Below are 13,455 nucleotides of genomic sequence, written 5' to 3'. Positions count from 1 at the left end.
TAACATTTCATAACAATGGCTTGATTACTCATAAAAATTAGGACATCAATTTTATTTTTATAATTATTAATATTATTCTGGATATTCTGAAAAGAATTCTTTACTACTTAGCATGGAATAATGATATAGATGCTATACATTCAAAATATTCATCAAAGCACCAACTTATCTGAAATATTATAAAATCAAATACATATCTGTTTTGGTTTTCTATCCAGTTATTTTGTGTACAAATATGTTAGTTAGTTGTAAAGTATCTACAATTTATCGATTATTCATTTTTATGCTGGTGAAACAATCATATTTATTTCCGAAAAATGTATTGGAGAAGTATTTCCTTTTTATAGTTTAACCCAGCTTTCAGATTATTATCTTGATTGAAAAACATATGCAAGGGGTTTATTCTGATATAGTTACTAGATCTATATTTCTTAAAAATGAAAATGATGATGTCACATAACGGCATAAATAAAAGCATCATACTTGGGTAAAATATTAAAGTTCAAAGACTGTCTAAATATTATATATATCATTCTGCTTTTATTCCTTTGTGAATAAACAGCATCACTCTTCTTTATTTGTATTCTATTGGTATGGATAAATTCATTATAATTTCATGCAGCAGAGAAAAGATAAGTTTTGAAGTTAAGAACAGATTGATCTAATTCATAATAGCATGTACATGGGAATGCATTAGTTTTGAAGACTGCAAGCAAGGTAACCCCCTCATATCTTTAATCTCCTCATAAATATTTTAAATACATACTTTTTATCAAGTATAGAAAAATAGTATATACATATATAATTTTTTTCTGATAAAGAGGTCTCATTTATATAACAAAGAACGTGCAATAATTAACCACTCCCTATCAGATCTATTTGGTTGATTGTCAAGGAGATGACATGCAGTGATAACTGTCTTTCAGCTTATACAGCTCTGACATAAATACCAGCAAGAGTCTCAATCACCTGAAGGGAAATAGATATTATCTAGAAGCAACAATCAAGCACTAAAGAAAGAAAAATATTTTTTAAAACAAAAATAAAACAAAAAACAACAACCCTTCACTTCACACAGCAGTGTCTTTCTGTTAAAAAACTCCCTAGTCCTAGCTGTCCAAATTCTTTGGTTCCAAGGAGCAGTGAAGAATCTCTGGAGTAATTGCACATTAAAAAAAAAATTCAGTGTGCTTTTGAAATTTAAAAATCATTCATTTCAGCCTCTGCTTTTCTTCTAGTCTTCTAACCATGTGAAGTTTCATGTTTTGGGTTTTCATGATCATCTAACAAAAGGCAAATTGTCATGCAGTACTGGATGATCCTACAAATATGGGACTTACTTGAAATATTACTCAATTAGTCCCATTATGCATTTATAGCTTTGCTGTCTCTAATGTCTTCTGTGCTGTTCTTAACATCTTCCGAAGTCTGTCCAAGTGTTGTTCCTGTTGTTCCTTCCAAGTCCCAAGATCCTGGCAGATTTTCAAGGCTTAATGAACTAACTCCCTGACTAAAGCTGCCTTCCTCAGATCTACTGGGCAACACAAGATGTAAGGATGTCTCAGATGAAGAGCAGATAGATGATGATAGGGTTGCTGAAATAGATTGGAGAGGAGTCAAAGTAGTGTCTGAATGGGGAGAAGTGCAGCCTACAAACTGCAAATTATCTTTTTGGATAACGTGGCAATGGGAAGGTGAATATTCAAAGCCTGAAGTACAATGTAATTCACCATCTGTAGAATTTTGTACATGGGATTCAATTCTTTGTGGGCTGCTACTAACAGAGGTTGGGTCCGTGTTCCAAATTCCTACAATGGTGTTGGAATGGCAGAGCTGTGCTTTGGTGCAAGTAACCTTTGGTACCTGCATATGCATACAAGGTTGGTGTGTAGTCCATGTCATTCTTCTTTCTAAGTTTTCCTTGGTGGGGCTTGTTGCTGGGCCATGAATTGCACAGAACTCTGGTGATTTTGGGGTCATCAATAGGTTTTCCAGGAGATGTGTAACACTCTTCATGTCTTTTCTTAATTGAGAAACCTCTTGGGTCAAAGTAGTGACCTAAAATGTCATAAATTTATTTAATCAATCAATCAATCAATCAATCAATCAATCATTCATTGGTATACACACACACACACACACACACACACACACACACACACAGATATCATAAGAAAAGAAGGGAAACTCAGTCATAAAGACATTCCTAATACAAAAAATATATAGAATCCAAAATGCTATTTCAAGATCAATTACTACTGTGGTGCCAGTTTTCAAGTTAATCTCTATTCAGGAACCTGGCAGCTTTAGTATCAAATGTGTGATAAGATCAAAAAGAATGGTCAAGGCTAATCCTGGTTCCTTGAATCTCTTGATTATGAAGTCTAATTATATTTCTGGCCTTATAAATTAAGCCTCTTTTATGCATATAGCATTTCTCCCATTGGGTTAGTCTGGACTGAGCACAGCTACTATCCTTGTAGAGGATTTTTTTTACAAATAGAGGAGTTGACTCCTTCAGATTGACAATGGACACATTGACAATACTCTTTGTTAATGAGGAGCATAACTAGAAAGATCCATTTTGCATTTCTTCATGTCTGAATATGATATTAGTCAATGTTATACTTGACAAATTAGAAACAAAGCAAGATTTTCTGTTTTTTTTTAATGAACCCGACTGAAAGATTACTATGTTTGTTTGGATTAGAATTTGTTTATTGTTTATTATGTTGATCATGAAAGTATATATTGTGGTACAAAAGATTTCCACGTGCGTTGTGAAAATTTTTATTTTTATGTATCTGGAAAGGCTATGTCAGCAGATAGCAGCAACTGACCATTCTTGTCTGGTTGAAACTAAGTAGGTTAGCATGGTTAGTATGTCAAAGGTGTAGACAAGGATCTCCCTCACTATTTTAAATCAAGATGTGGTTGTGATTGAATCCTCATCTCTTTTTACATGTGTCAAAACCTGTAAAAAGGGGCAGGGCTTCAATTGTCCAGTTGCAACCATTATGTTGACTTTTTCTGGCACCCCTTTCCCTTTATGAATGCCCTGATTGTAAAATAGTTTGGGATATATTATATTCTAGAGAAGACATTGGCAAGCCACTTCTGTACTACTGTCCAGGAAACAATATGGTTATCCTCATGAAGTAATTGAGGATTGAACAAAATTCAGAAATATAATTTGTACATTTGACTTTTTGTCTATAACGGTATTTAATAATAACATAAAGGAATATGATGGAAACACAAATTTGCCAGACTTTGGTTGAGGAACTGTTTTATTATAAAATAACACCAATTATATTTGGTTCAGTAAAATTATATTTTATTTCACCATGATCTGACTTATAGTTCTCTAGTTTGGGGGGGTGTTGTCTTACTAGTGTGTGAAATATTGTTATGTTTTATGTTCCTTTTTCTGGACTGTTGGGTTTCTATTGGGGGATGGAAAACTGAACTAAAGAAACCTTGTTATGAATCTTTGAAGTTGTTGAAATGGCAGTGCAGACTGATTCAAACTACATGCAATCTTTCAATTGAAAATGTGTAATAATAGTTCTTTATTTTCTTTTGTAAACAATTTATTATCCATTCTATTATCCCAGGATATTGAATGAGTTGAAAGGTTTTGTGAGATATTGTATCCTAATATTTTTGTAACTCTGTAACTTTTAAATCTATATTTTTATATTATAACTTCATTTTTCTATATTATAACTTCAAATAATCTGAAGAAGTGTCCTTGATTTTGTATATGGACAAGGGATCATGCTGCAATAAGCTTTGTGTAGACTTTAAGATGATTTGGAAAGGTTTAGAACAATTTGCTGTGGCCAACTTCCCCAGGCTGACTCATCCTGGCTGATTCACTGCAGCCAACTTGCCATAGGACAACTTGCTGCGGAACAATTCAACACAGGATAAATCAAAAGAGGGACAAACGAATTGCAGCAGGCCTTGTCTTGCTTTAGGCTAAGGCCCACTGCAATTCACTTGTCCCTCTCTTGAGTTATTTCTGCGTGGGATTTTCCTGCAGAGAGTTGACCTGCAGCGAATTGTCTGCAGAGAGTTGCCCCATTCCGGATTTGAAAACTGTGCTTCAGAACAGCAGGAATAATTAATTCTTCAGGGTTATGAGGAAGCTTGAAAAAAGACCTTTTGCTTTAATCAGCAACAATGAAGTGCTACAATTCTTTTGCATTGCGTATGTATGTATGTATGTATGTATGTATGTATGTATGTATATGTATGTAATTTATTGACCATCCATCTGGGCAGTTTATAATATTAAAACAGTGGTTTTCAACCTTTTTAATGCCGCGACCCCCAACCGGTCGTAAGTCAAGGACTACTCAACCGGTCGTAAGTCGAGGACTACTCAACTGGTGCAGCACTGTTTGCAGAATGGGACTTTTGGCGGGCTCAGCAGGGCAGAGACAGCCTGGACAATTCCTATTGGCTTTTGAAAGCCAATAGAATAAAAGGGAGTAGCACAGCTAAGGAAAAGGGGGGGAAAAATGGTGGACTGCGTTGTTTGGCGACCCCCATGAAATGGTCGTTCGACCCCAAATGTGGTCCCAACCCACAGGTTGAGAACCACTGTATTAAAAGGATAAAACTATACAAAACCTATACACATAAAAATACAAATAAAATGCTATAAAATATACATTTTATATTCATGCTATTTTAAAACCTGGGCCTACGTGGATGTTATTGTTCCCCACCTTTTTCAATGATCTTAGCTTTTTGGTTATTGACTGCTATTAGCTGCTTTTTTCCTTATCATGTACACAATGACTAATAACTGGGTAAAGGAAAGAAAGCTTCAATGATCAGTTGTGTGACTCTCAAGTTAAGAAGTTTTTAAAATCTCCAGAATGCTCACCAGTTCCCAAAAGATTAATTATAATTCATCTTTTTGAGGTGAGGAACATTTTGGAGATTTTTCCAGTGAATCATAGAAAATAGATCCAGTTCCAAGCTAAGAGAATATATTCTGAAGAAACTTATAATATATCTAAACTTTACTGTAGATCATTGTAATTTTTAAACAAATCTTTACTGGATTAAAAACTAATATTTTAAAAAGAAATACAGATAATTTTAAAATATTTTTTAAGGAAAAAGGGCATGTTAAGAAAAATCTTCCTTGTGCAATTCTATTTATTCATAAAATCCTAATATTTTCATTATGATTGTATTGATTAGCATTTATGCTCCTGAGGTTTTGATACATCTTACAGTGAAGATGAGGTTTTGATATATCTTACAGTGAAATCTGTACGGATGTATCTGAAAATAAGCCAGATAAACTTCTAGGTATTATATTGTAAAACTGCAGCCTTAATCCTATCATATGAAAAAAATAAAACCTTTTTGGCTGTTGAGTACATGCTCATTCCTACTGTGGTAAGAAATTAATGCAGATATATTTCATCCCCCACCCAAAAAAGCTGCTATTTATGAAATCTTAGAGTATGGCTAATCTTTACAGTGTTATCAGAATGTACAGAATAATTTCAATGAAACATAAAAATACACCCTACCTCATTATTAAGCTTGTTGATCTGTTGTTTTGTTTCTTCTGCTTTGATAACTAACACAGCAGCACAAAGTTCGTCGTCTGTAATCACAACAATACATAATGTATAAGCTTAATATTGTTTTCTCATAACCAGAGAGACAACTTTGTACCAACTATATCAAAATTAGCACTCAAAACTAAATGCATTCCAACAACTTGTAATTTCATAAAGATAGGAGAGATCATGGTGATCACTTAGATTCAAAAATAAGAAATCTTTTTTGAGCTGAGAGCTGAACTTTCAATAATGTACTGCAGACGTCATATGTTTGGTTGTGTTAGATGTTATGGCATCAGATAAGAACTCTATTTGGCTTCTAATGAGACTTGAGTCCCATAACATCCTCTGTGTGTGTGTGTGTGTGTGTGTGTGTGTGTGTATGTGTGCGGCGTGTGTTTCATTTAATTAGTTTATAATGCACTGTAATTCATCAATTAATTTAGCAACCATACTAAGTATGTTGAAACAGTACCAGGCACTCTTATTTTCCTAATTCAAAAGAAGCCCTCATTTCTCTCTCGTATGTTATGAAGCCTGAGAATAGTTTACATTGAGATTCTTCCACAGTTCCTGAGGTATTCCAGTCATGCCTAAGTTTCCATCTTGAAAAAACATTAGAGGTTCTTTAAATCTAAAATTAACAAAGCCTAGAAACTGATAGACTGTCTTTTCTATTGTTGGTGAAAATAATCTACTAGGATTCTGACAACGCTGTATTTGGCCAGACTCATAGTTTTCTTTGTTGCTGTGTATCAATTTTTAGTTGTGTGTGTGTGTGTGTGTGTGTGTGTGTGTGTGTGTGTGTTTCTCAGTTCAGGAGCCTGGACTCTGTTTCAAAATAAGGCAGATAACAGAAACAGAATAAACAACTGATTAAATGTTAAGGAGTCTGAGGATGAGATGGCTGGTACCTAAATGTGATTGATTGATTAATAAATAAACAATGGTAGCCATGCATATTTTCTTACATATCTAATATGTTTCTTCTATTAGTATTAAAAATCACAGCTATCCCAAAGGGAAGATTTCAGAAAGTGTAGGTGCCCTGATAATCTAAGACTGTGCATATGTGATCTAAAATAACTTCTTCCTAAATGAAACTTTTAGATAGAAAAAGGTTTCAGAGACATTTCATTGAATACCATTGCTTAATCAACAATTCATCCAGCAAATAATGGTAAGGTCCAATCTATAGATTGCCATCTTATCAATTAACATATATCAAACTTTTGCTAGAATCAACATATACAATGTATTAAAAATCAAGGTCCATAGACTATGTTCAAATTTGTTGTCATTTTCTTGTAAACACTTCTATTTGATATATAACCATTGAATATTTCTAAGCATATTTACATTTTGTTTTCTGAAAAAAAATTAATAAAACATATTGTGATTGCCCTATGAGATTTTTTTTTGGTAGACCTTGTATAGTATGTCCATGGTGTTCTCATAATTATTAAGACCATAGACAGAGGGGAAAATTGGTATGACATGACATATTCCTGACAAAGCCATGGTGGTTTCTTGTAAAATAAAACTTTATTAATGTTAAGTTTATTCTAATAAAGATAATAAAACTAGAAGTTTGGCTTTAAGGGCAATCATATGAATGAATAAAGTCATATGGATTGCGTTTAAGGGCAATCATATGAAATCCAAACGAATAATAAACATAAAATTAATTAATTAATTAACTAAATGAAAATAATGAAATCAATATTACCTTGTTTATTTTATCATAGAACAAAATAAATCTGTTTGAAAGCAAATTAATAAATATAAATTATGCAAGTGCTATGTCTAAGACTTTAAAGGAGACAAAAATCAGATTATCACTGAGATAGATCAACTCTTATCTCTATCCAGAACTGATCCAGTAGCTTGTTTTTGTAAAGACTGAGCACTTTTAAAAGAAAGTAAATCAGTACAGAAAGAGGGTTTGATGTATTGCATTTCTACATGATATATGTGCTATGTTCATACATAATACTAATTAGGGTAAGCATAACTTAAGGCATGGTGTATACATAATAATAACTTATAATTTGTTGATTCACATATTAGGCTCAACCAAAACCAAGTCACATTATGGCTTGCTTCATGATGCATAAAATCACCATAAACAAGATACACAGTTATTCCTGATCTGTTTGCTATCTTTTACACAATTGTTTTATACATTCTTGAAGCACTTCCAGAATTATTAAATATCTGGTTGACTGAAATCTTGTCTAGAGAGCTTCTGCTCTTTTTTTCCAGTAAACTCATTGCAGGGTTGCTCATCAGAAAAGGAACATGATTTTTCTTGAAACAAACAAATAAACAAAACTTAGGACATAAAAACATTACTAATAAGGGCAAACTTTAGTGTCCTGTCTATTTTCAAATATATAATATTATCTGAAAAGATTTCAAATATGTAAAATAATTCATTTTCAAAATTCATCAAATGAATACTTTTCTTTGTTGCAGAAAACCAAATTTTCTGAATTACTATTTTAATTTTATTAAATAATGTTTTATAATATATATACATTAGTTATTTAATAGTAAATATTATTAGATAATGTTTTAATCTGGTAAATATTCATTTTTATTTTTCAGATATTATTCATTCATTAATGCATTTAATATATTTTAAATATATTTAAAGCTAAAATATTTAAATCCATCTCTATTTGTGACCTTATTAATTCTGGACACTATTAGTCAATTATGTCAATTACTCAAAATAGTCAACTTTAGAAAAAAAAATATTACTGTCCTAATTCACTATTGTTGTAATGAGCACTTTTATGCAGCTTCTAAAGTCTTTTAGGACATAGTTTGAATTTTTGGAATCAAAATTTGCTCATTTATTTATTAAAGCAACAGGAAAAGTCATCTAAGAAACAAGTAGAATTCAGCACTTTTCATTCTGGTAGGACTTGATATGCCAATCTATTTACAGGTAAGGAATTTTTCTCACAATATGCAATACAAAAAAGGCATTCCTCTCAAAAAAACGCATTGTGAATAATTTGTAAGGTGGTTAAATATAGCACTAACCCCTGACGGTAGGAGATGATCTGGATTCTTGCCTCAGTTGTTCAGAGCCAAACTCAAATGCCTGGTTTTCCTCACTGTTGCCATCATCCTCTGTTCCATCAACAATCCTGTTTCCCCCCCCCAAAACAAAACATAAGCTTGGACTATTTTCACAGAAAACTCATTGATCCATCATGCTATAATATAGTATAAACGATGTATACTTTGTTGGAGCAATATAATATTTACAATATGAATCTCATTATTTGCACCTAAATTCTTACAAAAAACTAAAGTAAGACTGAAGATTAGTGATGCTTCAATTTGTATGTTTTTTAAGCAATTCTCATGATGGGTTATGGTCATCTGACCACAATGTTACTTAAAATATTATTGGAATCATTTGAGGTTAGAAAGTTGTTTTATCAATAATGCTAATCTTGAGGTTTATTATTATTTGGTTTCTCTATTATTGTTGTTATTAAAATTCCATTTAAAAAAAATTAAAAATGGACTCTAGGGATGGAAGAAATATACATTTTGCCTTTGAATGTGACCTATAGAATTTGTCGTTTTTAACCAAAATTTGAGCCACAGTATGCCAACAATAAAAATGTGTATCATAGAAAAGTTTGTGCAAAAATCCATAAATATATAAAGATATAAAGGAATTATTTTCTTATTAACATTAAGAGAAAATTAAAAAAAAATTAATTAGATGGATTTATGCAAAAAACAAGTGGAATTGAAGAAATAAACTGAATCACAGTATCTGAAAAAGAGTACTCAAAGAATAACTATCCAGAAAGACAATATTCAAAGCAGTTCATGAGAGGATGATGTAGAGATTATAAAACAGATATCAAAGCACAATTCCAAATATCAGAGAACCATCTAGCTAACCATTCCCTGATACTCGTTGATTCGTTTTTACCTGGATCTCTATTTTAAACTGAAATTTCAGTTTAATCAGAAGCTATTAGAGATCAGAGATCCCCCCCCCCCGTATCCACCTCAGCATAAATTTCTTACTGGTTTCAGAAATATGGATCCAGAGTTGTTTTTCTTGTTGATCCTAGAAAAAACCTGCTTGGATCTTCAAAAAACAAAACCAAACCAATAGGCTTTTCCTTTCTCACTAAAAGAATGGGCAGCACTCTTGTCTTGACTTCTGCATATGCTTGGTTTTTGCTCTTCTTGTGTTTTTGGTTGGTTTATTTGTCAGTGAATAGAAGAGCTTATTCAAGCTTATGTGGATATTCACTGTCTGCCTGATATCCTGGGTGGACCAGGATTAGAACTGTATATGGAATATTCAAAGTTCTTAAATGAAATAGCATACTGTATCTCTGTAAAGCATGAGGTTTTCAGGAAAGCAATAGTGGACTGAATATGATTCTGCGTATGTTTCAGTGGCTTCAGTGTTTCCATTCCTATCTTAGGATTGTTCAGACTTTGGTACATGAACAGAGATAAAATGTGGGGCTAAAGTTTTTCCTTAGAAAATTGCCCTAAGCACGGAAGCAGTTGTATTAATGCTATGAGAACGTCAACTGGAAAATCAATCACTACAAATGCTACAAGAATGCCTGAGGCTGCACCGGTATATTTTCTTCAGGAAAACAATAGGTATTTGTCATCTAATATGATAAATGCAAAATAGCAAACAAATGAATATTAAATTTCACCATATGACAGACATTTATTAATTGGTGTATTAATTCACTGAATTCTAATTTTTCAAAATATTTTCAAGCTGCAATGGAAGTTTGCAAACTATGAAGGATCAACTAAATTTTTGAACTATCTCTAGCTTGCAAATATTGAAATTGAGTATATGATACTTGTACAGGTAATCCTTGACTACTGTAGCCTCAAATTACAAATTGTAGCAGTTGTTAATGGATCACCATGTGACTGCCTGATATTACAATCTTTCTTGTGACAATAGCCATGAGAAACTGGATGTAAGTACCAGAAACCAGCAAAATGCCAAAAATCCCAGTCATGTGATTTGCAGTATCCTGCAAATGCCATAAATGTATGATGATTGCCAAGGGGCCCAAAATGTGATCACATGACTGCCAATGGGGATGGGCAGCCATTGGAATTTTGGAACTGGATTCTGGGAAGGTCTGGTGTAAGTTCAAACAGTCACTAAATGACTGATTGTTAAGTGAGGACTACCTATGTGTGAAAATGCAGCATGACAGGGGCAATTCGATCTCAACATAATGCATATATATTTATGCGTTATGGATTAATACAATCAATGGGCCGATGATGCACTCAAGGAGCCGGGCGCAGAGGCAGGAGGCTATATCAGCTGCCTTCTCAATCTCCTTCTATTCTAACTCTGATGACGCCGGCAGTTTTTGGCCGGATGAAAGCTTAGTTACCCTTCTTAACCACAGGCTTGTTTATATTAAACAGTCTGGTTTATTATATCCTGGTGTTCATTTTTTCTTTTATTTGGTTAACATAATGCCCAGGATTCGCATTTTTAATAATTTAAAAGATATTTATAAGTATATACCTATTTATTTGAATTTTAGCACTGCTACCTTCCTACACTCACTGTATTCTGAATCATTGCAATTTAGCACACTTGCCCCTGTCCTTCCTTCCTTCCTTCCTTCCTTCCTTCCTTCCTTCCTTCCTTCCTTCCTTCCTTCCTCCCTTCCTTCCTTCCTTCCTTCCTTCTTTCCTCTTATTGAGAGATACAGAAAGAAAGATTTTTTCATCATTCTCGACCACTGAAATTGTGTTTTGAATGAGGATGTTTTTTTAAAAAGGTGTTTATTATATTTTCTCCAACTCATTTGAAAAGATACCCTTTGCTATTAAACCTTATCCAAACCAAAATTACCTATTCTGTATTGAGAATAAGGAACATTTCTTCCCCCCAAATAGTTGCCTTTTTAATGCAGCAGGTAACTACATTAGCCTTGTGATCATACGAAAATAGAAAATTGGGGACTTTATCATTTATTGAAAGAAATTCTGTTGAATATTTATGCAAACTTTGTAACTGTGTATCGGTTGATAAATATTTATTTATGGTTTCAACTACATAGGAGTCATAGATATATTTAGCATAATGAAAATAGAATAATAGCATGATGGAACAATAACTTCTTGAACTATTTTACACAGGTCACAGAATATCTATTAAAGAAGATTGCTTTAATTCTCATCTGTCCAAAGCTAAATTCAGCAACATAGCATGGAGATTTCTCTAACTATAGTTATTTTTAATGCTGTATAAGTCAATTTAAAATGAAAAACGGAGCATCTCATCATATGCATTCATAGTTCTTATAATTTCAGTGAACTTTTCATAGATGAACTTCTCTCTAAATTGCATTTAATGTCTCAGTGAAAGTCCAGGAAAATGGAAATATATTTTATCAGCTCTGATAATTGAAGAAAGATACAGCTTTAAACAAAAACTATGCAGCATCCTGCAATTGTACTTAAAGGAAGAGTTTTTGCACCCCTGTGACCTGACAGTTCCAAATCATCTGACCATAGACCAAAAATATAACAAACCAGATACTTTTTAACTTTGCTGCTTTTAGTTTGGTAGCTTTTAAAAATGACCAACTGGTGTGAGAAGGGCTGCAAGGCCATCCTTGACTCACTTTAAATACTGGGCAAAAGGTATCATGCACACTCCTCTGTACAATTTAACCCCAGAATATAGGAGAGCGAAGAGGTGATATGAAGCAAGAGTTATTGCTAATGGGAAGCCACTTATTTCCAGGCACTGATGTTTTAAATACAGCATGGTGCTTGCAGTGATTTCTGCTTATGCTCCTGCTGTGCCAGAAATTAATTAGTTGTGCTGCTAGTGATAATAACAATAACACGTCATCCTTTAAGCATGGAGCCAATCAGAGAGCAGTGCAAATGTTACATGTGGTTATATCATGAGTTAAAGCTTGGATTGAGTTCCCAAAGTATGCTCAGTAAGACTCATAACTGCATCATCAAATGAAATCATATGGGGTGCATGGAAATGAACAAGAATTGGCTTACTATAAGCTGTGATATTAATTAGTTTGAGGCAACCATATGCAGTTGCTTTGCTTTGTTATGAATGGGAAATTTAATAAAGAAGCAGAGTTAATAATAATATACATTTATTTGGTCTGAGATGTAAAATACAGTGTATATCTTATAAACAAATCTGTGGAAGTTAACTGCTTTATATTCCAACTTACTTCAAAATACTTAACTTAGTTTTTTGATTCAGATAGAAAGGGAAACTATAGTTAGCAGTGCCTTATTGGTTTGTTTCTCTCTCACAAGCAGCAAGTTTAAACAGCAACTTGTATTATTTGTTGACAAAGCCAGTTTTGTAAATATACTTGTCCACCAATCCTATCCTGATTATAGCAATTTATTTAAAACCCATCATATCATTTTTATACATCATGGGAAATTTTTTTCTGTTATGATTTTTTTCTGTATCATTCAGAAAAATCTATGGGATGCTGCATTTCAGATGAAAATAGGTTTTTTTAAAGGAATATTGAAAATAACATGAGATAAATCAATATTATATTGATTTATATAGAGATTTTAGTTTTTAGATTTTAAAATTAGCTATCAAAATCTCCATTCTTTGTAGGCATCTCTTCCTGTTTCTCTCTCTCTCTCTTTACACACACACACACACACATGTAAAAAACCCACAGTATTTAAAAGCAAGGTTCAATAAGTGATGGCTGAAGACATATGTTGTCTAAGATTCATGGCATTCTAATACCCAACAAAAGTGAGCAATGAACTTCAGTTATTCTTATTATTAATAAAATAT

The 13,455-nt window shown here is 32.9% G+C and overlaps 1 protein-coding gene across 1 annotated transcript in view; it reads right to left on the bottom strand.

Moving 5' to 3' along the window:
• Positions 1–241: 241 nt before the first annotated feature.
• The window catches only part of KCNH8 (potassium voltage-gated channel subfamily H member 8), a 198,674-nt gene continuing 185,460 nt past the window's right edge, over positions 242–13,455 (bottom strand). The window contains exons 14-16 of the mRNA XM_039348858.1: positions 8,652–8,758; positions 5,562–5,638; positions 242–2,058 (exon numbers count right to left, since the gene is read on the bottom strand). Coding sequence (XP_039204792.1) covers positions 1,366–2,058; positions 5,562–5,638; positions 8,652–8,758 — 877 coding nt within the window. The 3' untranslated portion in view covers positions 242–1,365. The remainder of the gene's footprint in view (positions 2,059–5,561; positions 5,639–8,651; positions 8,759–13,455) is intronic.

Source organism: Crotalus tigris, unplaced genomic scaffold (genome assembly GCF_016545835.1).
Source record: "Crotalus tigris isolate CLP2741 ecotype Arizona unplaced genomic scaffold, ASM1654583v1 scf7180000018184.2832721, whole genome shotgun sequence".
Classification (NCBI taxonomy): Eukaryota; Metazoa; Chordata; class Lepidosauria; order Squamata; family Viperidae; genus Crotalus; species Crotalus tigris.
Note: the sequence above shows the minus strand (reverse complement) of the source record. Positions and strands in the feature narration are given on the sequence as shown.